This window comes from Mustelus asterias, chromosome 29 (genome assembly GCF_964213995.1).
Source record: "Mustelus asterias chromosome 29, sMusAst1.hap1.1, whole genome shotgun sequence".
NCBI lineage: Eukaryota > Metazoa > Chordata > Chondrichthyes > Carcharhiniformes > Triakidae > Mustelus > Mustelus asterias.
In genome coordinates, this window is record NC_135829.1 from 3,749,713 (window position 1) to 3,763,583 (window position 13,871).

The window sequence follows — 13,871 nt, forward strand, 5'->3', positions numbered from 1 at the left end:
GATTGTCGAGCGGTGTTCATTCATCCGTTGTCGTTGCGTCAGTGAAGGAGCAGCGCTCCGAAAGCTTATGGTATTTGCTACCAAATAAACCTGTTGGACTTTAACCTGGTGTTGTGAGACTTCTTACTGTGTTTACCCCAGTCCAACGCCGGCAACTCCACATCCTGAACCCGTGCCAGACACTCCAGTGCTGTACTGGTGTTACACCTCCTCCTGGTGAGAATTTAAACTGAAACCCCTGTCTGCGTTCTCCAGTGGATGTAGAAGATCCCGGGGTCACCATTTCAACGAAGAGCAGGGGAATTCTCCCGAGAATCCGGGCTGATATTTAGCTCTCAATCAATTTGATAATAAACGGATTGTCTGATTATTGTCACACTGCTCTCTGTGGGATCTTGCTGTGCATGAATTGGTTGCTGAGTTTCCGATACTGGTAAGTAGGTTTCCAAAACGATGCCATTGCCTATAAAGCACTTTGGAACATCTGGAGGTTGTTCGCAGTGTAATTTAACTGGGAGCCTTTCTTTTCACAGGTCCTATCTATGGAGCAAGACTCTGGGATTGATTACGAATACTGGCTTCCCAACGATCGATACCGACTGTACCACGGAGATCGGAGTGCTGCGCAAGGAGCCTATCACACCGTGATTGAGATGTCTCACTCACTCGCACGCACGCCGAGGATTGAGGCCACCACCATCCCGGTGACGAGTACAACCGTCTCAGGTTAGTTCCTTCACCACTGGGGTGGCCAGCGTCAGTCAGTGATATTCCTGGAGGATTCCTGACACCAATGACTGCCCTGCCCCCACACTCACACCATTGGTCATTCAACATGTCCATCCTAACATGGCCCTATCCCTTCACACCATTGGTTATAGAATCAAAGAAGCCCTACAGTTTAGGAGTCCATTTGGCCCATCGAGTCTGCACCAACCACAATCCCACGTAATCCCCGTAACTCCACATATTTACCCCTCTAATCCCTCTTACCTACGCATCCCGGGACACTAAGGGGCAACTTAGCACAGCCAATCCACCTAACCTACACATCTTTGGACTGTGGGAGGAAACCGGAGCACCCGGAGGAAACCCACACAAACACGAGGAGAATGTGCAAACTCCACACAGACAGTGACTCAAGCCAGGAATTGAACACAGGTCCCTGGAGCTGTGGAGCAGCAGTGCTAACATGTCCATCCTCACACAGCTGCCCCCTGCCCCCCCAACCACCACCACGCGCACGCACACACACACACACACACACACACACACACACACTCACTCTTACACCATTGATCATTCAACATGGTGGCGATGGCTTAGTGGTATTCTCACGAGACTATTAATCCAGAAACTCAGCTAATGTTCTGGGGACCCGGGTTCGAATCCCGCCACGGCAGATGGTGGAATTTGAATTCAATAAAAAAATCTGGAATTAAGAATCTACTGATGATCGTGAAACCATTGTCGATTGTCGGAAAAACCCATCTGGTTCACTAATGCCCTTTAGGGAAGGAAATCTGCCATCCTTACCTGGTCTGGCCTACATGTGACTCCAGAGCCACAGCAATGTGGTTGACTCTCAACTGCTCTCCAAGGGCAACTAGGGATGGGCAATAAATGCTGGCCCAGCCAGCGACGCCCATGTTTCACGAATGAATAAATAAAATGTCCATCGTTGTGGCCACACACAAGAGCAGAAAATACTGGAAAATCTCAGCAGGTCTGACAGTGGAGAGAGAATAGAGCCAACGTTTCGAGTGTGGATGACTTTTCATCGGCTTCTAGTTGGCCGCACTCCGCGCCTGTTCAGGTACACTGAGGGAGAATTTAGCACGGCCAAGGCACCCTAACCAGCACGTCTTTCGGAGTGTGGGAGGAAACCGGAGCACCCGGAGGAAACCCACGCAGACACGGAGAGAACGTGCAGACTCCACACAGACAGTGACCCGAGCCGGGAATCGAACCCGGGTCCCTGGCGCTGTGAGGCAGCAGTGCTAACCACTGTGCTACCATGCCGCCCAGAAAGTAGAGAACCACATCAAAATAAATGGGCTGAGAGAGTGAATGGATAAAGGGCAAATGAAACTCAAGCTCGTGAAGCATGAGGTGAGGAATTTTATTTGAGGGGGGGGCAGGGATTCCATCGAAGGTGGAATTGTCCGAGACAGAGGAGCAAAATAATCAGCAAGAATCACAAATCATTGACAGCAGCAAAACAAGTTGCTAAGGCCATAAAGATGCAACCAGTGCACTGGGGGTTCATTACTGTGGGAATAAAATGCAAAATAAAAATAGGGGGGAGGGCGGTAAAGAAAAAGAGGGAGTTCTCCCTTGTGCCCTTGACAATATTGACCCCCTAACCCATATCGCTGAAATCAGGCAAGTTATGTGTCATTAATGGATTGCTCTTTGTGGGATCTTGCTGTGCGCAAATTGGCTGCTGCGTTTCCTACGTTACAACAATGACTACAAATTAAACATGCTTCATTGATCATAAAGCAGTGTGGAAACGGTCCTGAGGTCATGAAAGGCGCTATAGAAATGCGCCTATTTTTGATCTTTCTTACGGTGCTGTTATTTTTATATTCTCAGTTAGAAGGGCCCCCGCACGTCCTCGCTACAGCACAGCTTCACAGAGACAAGACTGGGCACAGAGAAACCGCCTGCCATCTCCGTCTAGACCAGGTTCGTGCAGCTCCCAGCCTGGGGTACTTGGAGACCGAACTTAACTTGTGTGATTGCCAAATGAATTGAAACATAGGTCAGCGTGAGACTGCGTTTTCCGTGAGGACGGCAAGAAGGGCTCCTAATTCATGGGAAAAGAATCTGAGCTACTGAGAGAGGCAGCGCCCTCCACACTGTGAATCTGAGTGTGCGTGAGAGTGTCTGAGGATCAAGGGGGATCTGGAGATACAGATTCACAAATCATTAAAAGTCCAAAGATGTGCGGGTTAGGTTGATTGGCTCTGCTAAATTAACCCTAATGTCAGGGGGGATTGACAGGCTAAATACATGGGGTTACGGGGTTAGGGTCTGTGTGGGATTGTGGTCGATGCAGATTCGATGGGCCAAATGGCCTCCTTCTGTACTGTAGGGATTCTGTGATTCTATAAGTAACCACACTGATTACCAAACCCATGAGATATGAATATTTGGGCTAATTACTTGAACAGAAATGAAAAGCAATGAGGTTATATTTAGCATAAGCACACAGGCAGATATATGCACACACACCTGTGTACACGCACGCACACACACACACAGTGTCTGGAACAAGCTGCCAGAGGTAGTAGTAGAGGCGGGTACAATTTTGTCTTTTAAAAAGCATTTAGATAGTTACATGGGTACGATGGGTATAGAGGGATATGGGCCAAATGCAGGCAATTGGGACTAGCTTAAGGTTTTTTTTTAAAAAAAGGGCAGCATGGACAAGTTGGGTCCATGCTGTAAACCTCTATGACTCTATGACCTGTGCGATCATAGCACAGTCTCTCTCTCATATACACACACACATACACACACACGTTTGCACAATTCACATGTGCGCACATACACACAGGTGCGCACACAGACACAGACGCACACAGATGCTAACGCACACTATAACGCAGACGTGACCATGCGTACGCACACCGAAGGGAGTTGTCAGTAACAGAGGGAAAGAGCCTGTCTTGTGTCCCAGTAATGATGGTGAGGTACGGGAGAGGGAGCTGTTTTGGTGAGCCGTGTAACCTCTGTACTTGCTGACACACACACTCTGCATCAACAGCTGGGATTCGGAGTTCTGTCCGCTTCACCGCTGGATCCCCCTGGAACTTAATCCTTTAAAATCTGCCTCCACAGCTCCTAAACTCACACAGCAGTGACCTTTTTATACAAAAGCTGCGTGAGGGGATATGGTTCACAAGGCGCGGGAAGCTGGTTAAAGAGGATTAAATATGTCAGCTCCACTTAAAGTTAATAAATGTAAATCAGCGTCCGCCTGTCGTGAAGGACAGAGTGCCCGCTTACCTCCCAACACACCTTTGCATTTCTGTAGCACCTTTCGTGAACCCCGGGAGTCTCAAATTGCTTCACATCCAGTGAAATGCTTTCACTGGTGTAGCTGCTTTGGCTGCTGTCTGTCCAACATGACCAGTTTGTGCACAGCAAGATGCCACAAATGGCAATGCGATAATGACCAGTTAATCTGGTTGGCGTGATACCAAAAGAGAAAATGCTGGAAAATCTCAGCAGGTCTGGCAGCATCTGTAAGGAGAGAAAAGAGCTGACGTTTCGAGTCCAGATGACCCCTTGTCAAAGCTAAAAGGCAGAGAAAGTGGGAGATATTTATACTGCAGGGGGAGGTTGGGTCATTACCACTAAAACAAGGGGAAAGGCTGCTAATGACAGTCCATAGAGAGAATAGAAGTTTGGAGTGATATTTGTTGAAGGGCAGATATTGACCAGGTAGATATTGATTAGGTAAATATTGACCGTGGTTTTATCGCTAGATTATTAATCCAGAAACTCAGCTAATATTCTGGGGACCCGGGTTCGAATCCCGCCACGGCAGACAGTGGAATTTGAATTCAATAAAAAATATCTGGAATTAAGAATCTACTGATGACCATGAAACCATTGTCGATTGTCGGAAAAACCCATCTGGTTCACTAATGTCCCTTTAGGGAAGGAAATCTGCCGTCCTTACCCGGTCTGGCCTTTGTCAAAGCTAAAAGGCATAGAAAGTGGGCGATATTTATACTGCAGGGTGAGGTTGTCAATGTGGTTGTCTCTCAACTGCCCTCCAAGGGCAACTAGGGATGGGCAATAAATGCTGGCCCAGCCAGCGACACCCATGTCCCACAAATGAATTCTTAAAAAGTCACCAGGGAGAACACTCCGAGGCTTCATTGACCAGTGGTTTGGGATCTTGGACAACCACCTGAGGGGGAAAGCAGAGGACCTCAATTTAATGTCACTCTTCAAAGAGTGCCTCAGATGATACTAACTTCACTTGATGTCTCCTCTGCCCTTACTCGCTCACCTAGAGTAGCTCACCATACAGTATATAATATCCCCTAGCCGGCCGGGGGTGGGGGGGGCACCATGGTTTTGCCAAGTCTTCTTGTGTTGAAAGTCTCAAGATTAAGATGCAAGACCTCAACCGCGGATAATTTGATTTGATTTATTATTGTCACATGTATTAACATACAGTGAAAAGTATTGTTTCTTACGCGTTATACAGACAAAGCATACCATTCATAGAGAAGGAAGCGAGAGAGTGCAGAATTTAGTGTTACAGTCACAGCTGGGGTGTAGAGAAAGATCAACTTAATGCAAGGTAAGTCCATTCAAAAGTCTGACAGCAGCAGGGAAGAAGCTGTTCTTGAGCCGGTCGGTACGTGACCTCAGACTTTTGTATCTTTTTCCCGACGGAAGAAGGTGGAAGAGAGAATGTCCGGGGTGCGTGGAGTCCTTAATTATGCTGGCTGCTTTGCCGAGGCAACGGGAAGTGTAGACAGAGTCAATGGATGGGAGGCTGGTTTGCGTGATGGATTGGGCTACATTCACGACCTTTTGTAGTTTCTTGTAGTCTTGGTCAGAGCAGGAGCCCATACCAAGCTGTGATACAACCAGAAATAATGCTTTCTATGGTGCATCTGTAAAAGCTGGTAAGAGCGGACGTGCCAAATTTCCTTAGCCTCCTGAGAAAGTAGAGGCGTTGATGGGCTTTCTTAACTATAGTGTCGGCATGGGGGGGACCAGGACAGGTTGTTGGTGAGAGAGAGGATGAAGGAATTTGGGGAAGTCAAGTTTGGATGGTGACATTATGATGCAGAAGACAGTAATAGGATGGGGAAATTGACGGTGAGTGCACTGATCTATTGGAAAATGCTTGGCTCCATTTTACCACCATACCTTTTCCTAATATGGTGCTGTGTTCATGCCTGAGAGAATGTTCCAGAATCTCTGCCTTTCAAACTCTTGCTGCTTATACTGTCAAACTGCAGGAAGATTTCTGGCAAGTATTCAGTAAATGATTTAACCCTAATGAACCAATCAAATCCCTAGTTAATTGGTGATGGTTATGGATGCCAAAGAGTTTGCTGTTTTTTGACAAGCTTATAATGTTTTTGTTCCGAATGCCCCTATTATTTCTGTAAAGTAACTGTCTTGCTGTGATGTTCATCAAGATGAGAAGTTAGCAACATGGAAAGGTTTCAGAGAGGGTCAGGGACTGAGGGCTAAGAACCTCCTCAAACTTGGTTCAAGTCCAGGACTCCTGGGATTGAACCTACTGCCAGTAAAGGGTGAAATGAGTTTAACCCCGTTCAGTCCAGCTTCATAACCTTGAAGCTTCACGAAAGAATTACATAGAATTTACACACATCCACAAGATGCACTGCAGGAACTCACCAAGGCTCCTTAGACAGCACCTTCCAAAACCCATGACCACTTCCATCTAGTAGGACAAACACATACTAACACCACCACCTGCAAGTTCCCTTCCAAGCCTCTCACCATCCTGACTTGGAAATATATCGCCGTCCCTTCACTGTCGCTGAGTCAAAATCCTGGAATTCCCTCCCTAACAGCGCTGTGGATGTACCTACACCACCGGGACTGCAGCGGTTCAAGAAGGAAGCTCACCACCACCACCTCCAGAGCAATTTGAGATGGGCAATAGATGCTGGCCCAGCCAGCGACACCCATGTCCCAAGGGTGAATTTGTTAAAGATTGGCCCTTTGGCCCAATAGGTCTATGCTGATATTTATGCTCCATACGAGCCACCTTCCTCCTCACCCTATCTGCATTCCCTTCTTTCCCTTTCTCCCATGTGTCTCTATCCTGCTTCCCAATAACTGCTCCAATATTGTTCGACTCAACTACTCACTGCAGACTTTTATTAATTCATTCTCCAATGGGATGTAGGCATCCGCATTCTCTCCAGTCCCTGGGCGAACAGGTTTCTCTGTGTTGCCCATTAGCTTTAGTTGCGACTGTTATAGTTTTCTCTGGTCTGTTCACAAATATTTTCTATATCCAATCAAACACTTTCAGGATTGAAAAGCCTTGATCAGGTTTGAATTCAATCATTCCTGCTCGCTAAATCAGGAAATAGTGTAATGAATGATAGAATCCCAAAGTGCAGGAGGAGGCCATCCGGCCCATCGAGTCTGCACCGACTCTCCGACACAGCATCTTACCCAGGCCCTATCCCTGTAACCCAATGTATTTACCCCGCTAATCCACCTAACCAGCATGGCTTTCGGAGGAAACCGGAGCACCCGGAGGAAACCCACGCACACACGAGAACAATGTGCATAGAAACTAGAAGCTGGAGTAGGCCATTCGGCCCTTCGAGCCTGTTCCGCCATTCATTATGATCATTGCTGATCATCGAATTCAATATCCTGATTCCCCCCTTCCCTGCCATATCCCTTGATCCCTTTAGCCCCAAGAGCGAAATCTAATTTCTTCTTGAAATCAGACAACATTTTGGCCCCAACTACATTCTGTGGGAGTGAATTCCACACATTCACCACCCTCTGGGTGAAGAAATTTCTCCTCACCTCAGTTCTAAAAGGTTACCCCTTATCCTCAAACTATGACCCCTAGTTCTGGACTCCCCCACCATTGGGAACATTCTTTCTGAATCTATCCTGTCTAACCCGGTTAGAGTTTTATAAGCTTCTATGAGATCCCCCTCACTCTTCTAAACTCCAGTGAATACAATCCTAACTAAGTTAGTCTCTCCTCATATGACAGACCTGCCATCCCAGGAATCAGCCTGGTAAACCTTTGCTGTACTCCCTCTAAAACAAGGACATTCTTCCTCAGATAAGGAGACCACAGAGACAATCACCTGAGGCCGGAATTGAACCCGGGTCCCTGGGGCTGTGAGGCAGCGGTGCTAACCACTATGCCACCGCGCTTGATGAATCTTGGTTCTGCGCTGGGGATAGAGGTAGAGAGTGAGAGGAACAAGGGAGATGACATCAGTGTAAAACAGGGTGAGGTAATGTTGTGATAGGATTAATTAGAGAATGCCAAGCTATCTACCGAGGAATGCCAAGAGGTACGGACAGAGATTATAGTGAGGGCCACGTTCTGTGATGTTGCTTCATTCATGTTGATTGAACAAGGAGCAGGAGAAGGCCATTCCGCCCCTCAAGCTTAATGGCCGATCGGATAGTAACCTCAAAGTCATCCAGCCTATACCCCTGATAAACTATCACCCACTTACTTCCCAGAAATCTATCCACCTCTGCCTTAAAAATATTCATAGACTCTCTTCCTGAGAAGATGTTGGAAGCAGCGTTTTAGAGACTCTCAACCTTCTGAGAGAAATACAGCTCGCCTTGTCTCCGTTTTAAATGGGTGACCCCTCATTTTTAAAAAGTGACCCCTGGTTCCAGGTTCTCCCACAATAGGAAACATCCTTTCCCCGACCACCCTGTCAAGACCCCTCATGAAAATAAACACTTCTTAAAAGGAATTATCTCAATCTCTCTTAACATAGAACATAGAACATTACAGCGCAGAACAGGCCCTTCGGCCCACGATGTTGCACCGACAAGTTAAAAAAAAAACTGTGACCCTCCAACCTAAACCAATTTCTTTTCGTCCATGAACCTATCTACGGATCTCTTAAACGCCCCCAAACTAGGCGCATTTACAACTGATGCTGGCAGGGCATTCCAATCCCTCACCACCCTCTGGGTAAAGAACCTACCCCTGACATCGGTTCTATAACTACCCCCCCTCAATTTAAAGCCATGCCCCCTCGTGCTGGATTTCTCCATCAGAGGAAAAAGGCTATCACTATCCACCCTATCTAAACCTCTAATCATCTTATATGTTTCAATAAGATCCCCTCTTAGCCGCCGCCTTTCCAGCGAAAACAATCCCAAATCCCTCAGCCTCTCCTCATAGGATCTCCCCTCCATACCAGGCAACATCCTGGTAAACCTCCTCTGCACCCTCTCCAAAGCCTCCACATCCTTCCTGTAATGTGGGGACCAGAACTGCACACAGTACTCCAAGTGCGGCCGCACTCTTGGCGAACAGCTGCAGCCCACTAACTATTCCCCAACATTTTATACTTAGTAACAGAAGGAGGCAGCTGTGAAAGGGAAACATGTGCCAAGGACATTGGCAATGGTGCAAGATAGTTCAACATTGCACTACTGGGCAAATGCCAACATCAACTCTGGAGTCAATAGCAACCAATGTAAACACCACACTGTTAAAAATGGTGGCTTCAATCTTTGTCTCCATTGGTAACACATATCCAAAACTAAAAGAAACAAATAACTTGCATTTATATAGCGCCTTGGGACATCCCAAAGTGCTTTACAGCCAATGAAATGCTTCCAAAGTGTAGTAAGTAGTCTCACAACACCAGGTTAAAATCCAACAGGTTTATTTGGTAGCACGAGCTTTCGGAGCGCTGCTCCTTCGTCAGGTGAGTGTAGGATTTGTTTCACAAACAGGGGCATATATAGACACAAATTCAATTGCAAGATAATGGTTGGGATGCGAGTCTTTACAGGTAATCAGTCTTAAAGGTACAGACAATGTGAGTGGAGAGAGTGTAGTCACTGTTGTAATGTGGGAAACATAACAGCCAATGTATGCACAGCAAGATTGGGTGGCACGGTGGCACAGTGGTTAGCACTGCCACCTCACAGCGCCAGGGACCCGGGTTCAATTCCGGCCTTGGGTCACTGTCTGTGTGGAGTCTGCACATTCTCCCTCGTGTCTGCGTGGGTTTCCTCCGGGTGCTCCGGTTTCCTCCCACAGTCCAAAAGATGTGCGGGTTAGGTGGATTGGCCATGCTAAATTGACCCTAATGTCGGGATTAGTAGGGTAAATATGTGGGGTTACGGGGATAGGGCCTGGGTGGGATTGTGGTCGGTGCAGACTCGATGGGCCGAATGGCCTCCTTCTGCACTGTCAGGATTCTATGAGTCTATCTCACAAACAGGAATGTGAGAATGATTGGATAATCTGTTTTTAATGATGTTAGTTGAGGGTTAGATATTGGCCAGGACAGCCGGGAGAACTCCCCAGTTTCTCTTCGAAATGAAGCATAGAATCTGTCACATCCAACCGTGAGAGCAGACATGGTTCCAAGTCTGATCCAAAATTTGGCACCTCTGACGATGCAGTTGTCTCTCAACACTGCACTGAGAGTATCAGCCCAGATTTCCTTTTGTGATCAAGCCCAGGAGTGGGACTTGAACCCAGTAACCTCTGACCCAGAGTCAAAAGAATTATTACACGGGCCACTAACTGGAGAAGGGGCAGGGAGTTCTCAGTGATGTTCTGAGGCCAATATGGTGGCACAGTGGTTAGCACTGCTGCCTCACAGCGCCAGGGAGCTGGGTTCGATTCCTGGCTTGGGTCACTGTCTGTGCGGAGTTTGCACGTTCTCCCCGTGTTTGCGTGGGTTTCCTCCGGGTGCTTCGGTTTCCTCCCACACTCCGAAAGACGTGCTGGTTAGGGTGCATTGGCCATGCTAAATTCTCCCTCGGTGTACCCGAACAGGCGCCGGAGTATGGCGACTAGGGGATTTTCACAGTAACTTCATTGCAGTGTTAATGCAAGCCTACTTGTGACGCTAATAAATAAGCTTTATATTTATCCCTCCACCAACATCACAAAAAACAGAGTGATCTGGAGATGATCACATTGCTGTTTGTGGGATCTTACTGTGCACAAATTGGCTGCCACATTTCCTACAACGGTGACTGCGCTTCAAAAGTACTCCAATGGCAATGAAGTACTGTGGGACTTTCTGAGGATGTAAAAGGCAGTATACAAATGTGGGCAAACCTTTCTGCTCCCTCATTACCAATCTCAACCCAGTTCCTATTCTTATCCATTCACGGGATGTGGGCATTGCTGGCTAGACCAGCATTTATTGCCCACCTGTCCTTGAAAAGGTGATGGTGAGCTGTCGTCCTGAACTGCCGCAGTCCATGATGTGTGGGTATACCCACAGTGCTGTTAGGGAGGGAGTTCCAGGATTTTGACCCAGCCACAGTGAAGGAGCGGCCGATATATTTCCAAGTCAGGATGGTGAGTGGCTCGGAGGGGAACCTCCAGGTGGTGGTGTCCCCATGAGTCTGCTGCTCTTGTCTTTCTAGATGATAAAGAGGTCACAAGTTTGGAAGATTGTGTGGAAGGTGCCTTGGTGAGTTGCTGCATCCTATACTGTGATTTGCTTTCTCACTTTGTATCCCCAGACAACTGCGGCAAGTGTCGAAAGGTTCGTGGAAAATCGAAACGCGTCAGGCAGTACTGTGAGAAAGATTTTGGTGAGTCATTCTTTGGATATTCATTCTCCTCAATCAAGCTGAGGTTCTGCTGGTCTCTGGTTTGCATTAACAGAGGTTTCCTGCTTCTTCAGCAACTCTCCAGATTGGATTGCTGGCCAGAAATTTCAGAGATGTTATTCACTAACAATTCCTCATTGCTTCATCCTGAGGAATGAGGCACTGTCGAGTGTTGGGAAAGGATGGATCAACAAACTCCACGACTGGCTCACAGGCAGAGTAAAGTGACCGACCCATCTATCGAGAGACCCCTTAATTCCAATCGAACCAATTGACTAGCGAACCCTCTGCAAACTCTTGCAAATTTGGCACAGTAAGAAGTCTCACAACACCAGCTTAAAGTCCAACAGGTTTATTTGGAACCACGAGCTTTCGGAGCGCTGCCTCTTCATCAGGTGATGGAGCAGCACTCCAAAAACCCGTGATACCAAATAAACATGTTGGACTTTAACCTGGTGTTGTGAGACTTCTTACTGTGCCCACCCCAGTCCAACACCGGCATCTCCACATCTTCTGTAAATTTGATACCAACACATTTATTTAGATTCCATCACTGGGACAATGTCAACCCCAAACCCAACTTACGATGGTCAGGCTGGTTGTGGATGGAGATCCAGAGACTCATTGGCCTGAAGAATGCCAATGTGACCATCCTGTGGGTTACCTGGGGTGGCACAGTGGTTAGCACTGCTGCCTCACAGTGCCAGGGACCTGGGTTCAATTCCGGACTCAGGTCGCTGCCTGTGTGAAGTCTGCACGTTCTCCCCGTGTCTGCGTGGGTTTCCTCCGGGCGCTCCGGTTTCCTCCCACACTCCAAAGATGTGCAGGAGTGGCCATGCTAAAATGTCCCTTGCCATCCAAGATCTGAATGTTAAGGAGGATTAGTGGGGTAAATATATGGGGGTTACGGGGATAGGGTCTGGGTGGAATGCTCTGTCGGAGAGTCGGTGCAGATTCGATGGGCTGAATGGCCTCCCTCTGCACTGTAGAGATTCTGTGAAATGGGCTGGGTTCTCGATGTTACATTGGTTTATGCGTGGACAAACAGGATCAGGTTGTGGTGCTGATATCCACACAAGCGGAATAGTGAGCTGCTGGAGTAGGAGCTTGGTGCTATTGGAATCTTACGGTATTTCCATGAGGAGTCAACACCTTCAGGTCAGCAGGGAAGAACATTGAAAGGGAAGTAATGTTGGGTCCATTTTCAGATTCAATGGGGGTGATTTTCACTGAGTTCGCTGAGTGAGGAGCCAGCGGAGTTAGGTGAAATGTTGACTTTACACTCGGATTGATATTGGTGTCTATTTATTTGTGCAGAGGAGGGATGGAATCAGATGGTGTGTAAACAGCAACACGAATCCCGACCCCACCAGTTCCACCATGGGTTTGTTGTTGTCCTGAGCAGTGATACTGAATCTTCCTTTCTCTTTTCCTGCCAGTTTTACATGTGAAGATTCTTAGCAAAAGAATCATTGGATCAGAAACGCGCTATGATGCACATGTGGTGACTGCCTACAAGAAAAACTTCCCTGTCCTAACGCGGGAATTCCTGTGGGTCCCAAACGTCTGCGACTGTCCCAGGCTCTTCGCCACGAGGGAGTATGTGGTGATGGCACTTAGACACGTGAACTATGAGCGGACACTGAACAGGATTCTACTGGAGGGGGACAGCTTTGTCCGAGCCTACAGGCCCCGGCAGGACAAACTCCTGAAAGGTTTGGACAGAGAGTGTGAGAAGCAGGGGTACCAGCTGAGGGTGAACGCACCTGGATAGAGCTCAAACCCACAGCACTGCGGTCTGCGGGCATCGTGCAGGCTGATTGAGACTGGACTCAAGATAGACCTAGAGACCAATGGGATCTCTGGCACCTCTGGCAAATAGGCAACAAACTGTGGATCAGGTGGCTCTACAGAGCAGTTAGAAACTTCACGTTGGGCTCTCTGCCCTCTGTAAGTGTTTGCTTCACCTCCAAGCAGCAGAGAACCAAACTGATCCATGCTTTTACGTAGCCCCTGTTTGTGCTGAATGGGGTTAAAACCCTGTCTCTCCTGACCCAGAGACATGTTGTGTAATGAAGCCCATTGATTTTTCCGTACCACGGGAAGGTTCGGGAGAAGAGCGTCGGCCTTTTAAACCCATCCAAACCCAATCCGGCCAAAGTCCGGCTCGACAGATTGGGATCATTGTGACCAGTAAGATTGGACTGTGTGTAGTGAAGTGTTCCGGTGGACAGCTTTGAAATTCCTGACATTACAGGAGCTTTCGGAACAAACAATCCCAATCCCAACCTATCCATAACCTGACTAGGGCATGCAGCCTGCATTCATAGAGCCATAGAGGTTTACAGCATGGAAACAGGCCCTTCGGCCCAACTTGTCCATGCCGCCCTTTTCTTTTTAAAGCCCCTAAGCTAATTCCCCCTGACATAAACCTATCCGAAGGTTTGCAAACTAGAATCCCTCACGGGATGATATTCCTCTATATTCAGGCTCTCAAACTGCGTCTACTGCCTGATCTAACAATGGTCATCAGCTGA

General features: G+C 47.7%; 1 protein-coding gene across 1 annotated transcript in view; it reads left to right on the forward strand.

Moving 5' to 3' along the window:
• The window catches only part of adamtsl5 (ADAMTS like 5), a 45,297-nt gene extending 32,031 nt beyond the window's left edge, over positions 1-13,266 (forward strand). Inside the window, exons 10-13 of the mRNA XM_078199828.1 lie at positions 534-726; positions 2,599-2,691; positions 11,245-11,316; positions 12,774-13,266. Coding sequence (XP_078055954.1) covers positions 534-726; positions 2,599-2,691; positions 11,245-11,316; positions 12,774-13,108 — 693 coding nt within the window. The 3' untranslated portion in view covers positions 13,109-13,266. The remainder of the gene's footprint in view (positions 1-533; positions 727-2,598; positions 2,692-11,244; positions 11,317-12,773) is intronic.
• Positions 13,267-13,871: the final 605 nt, after the last annotated feature.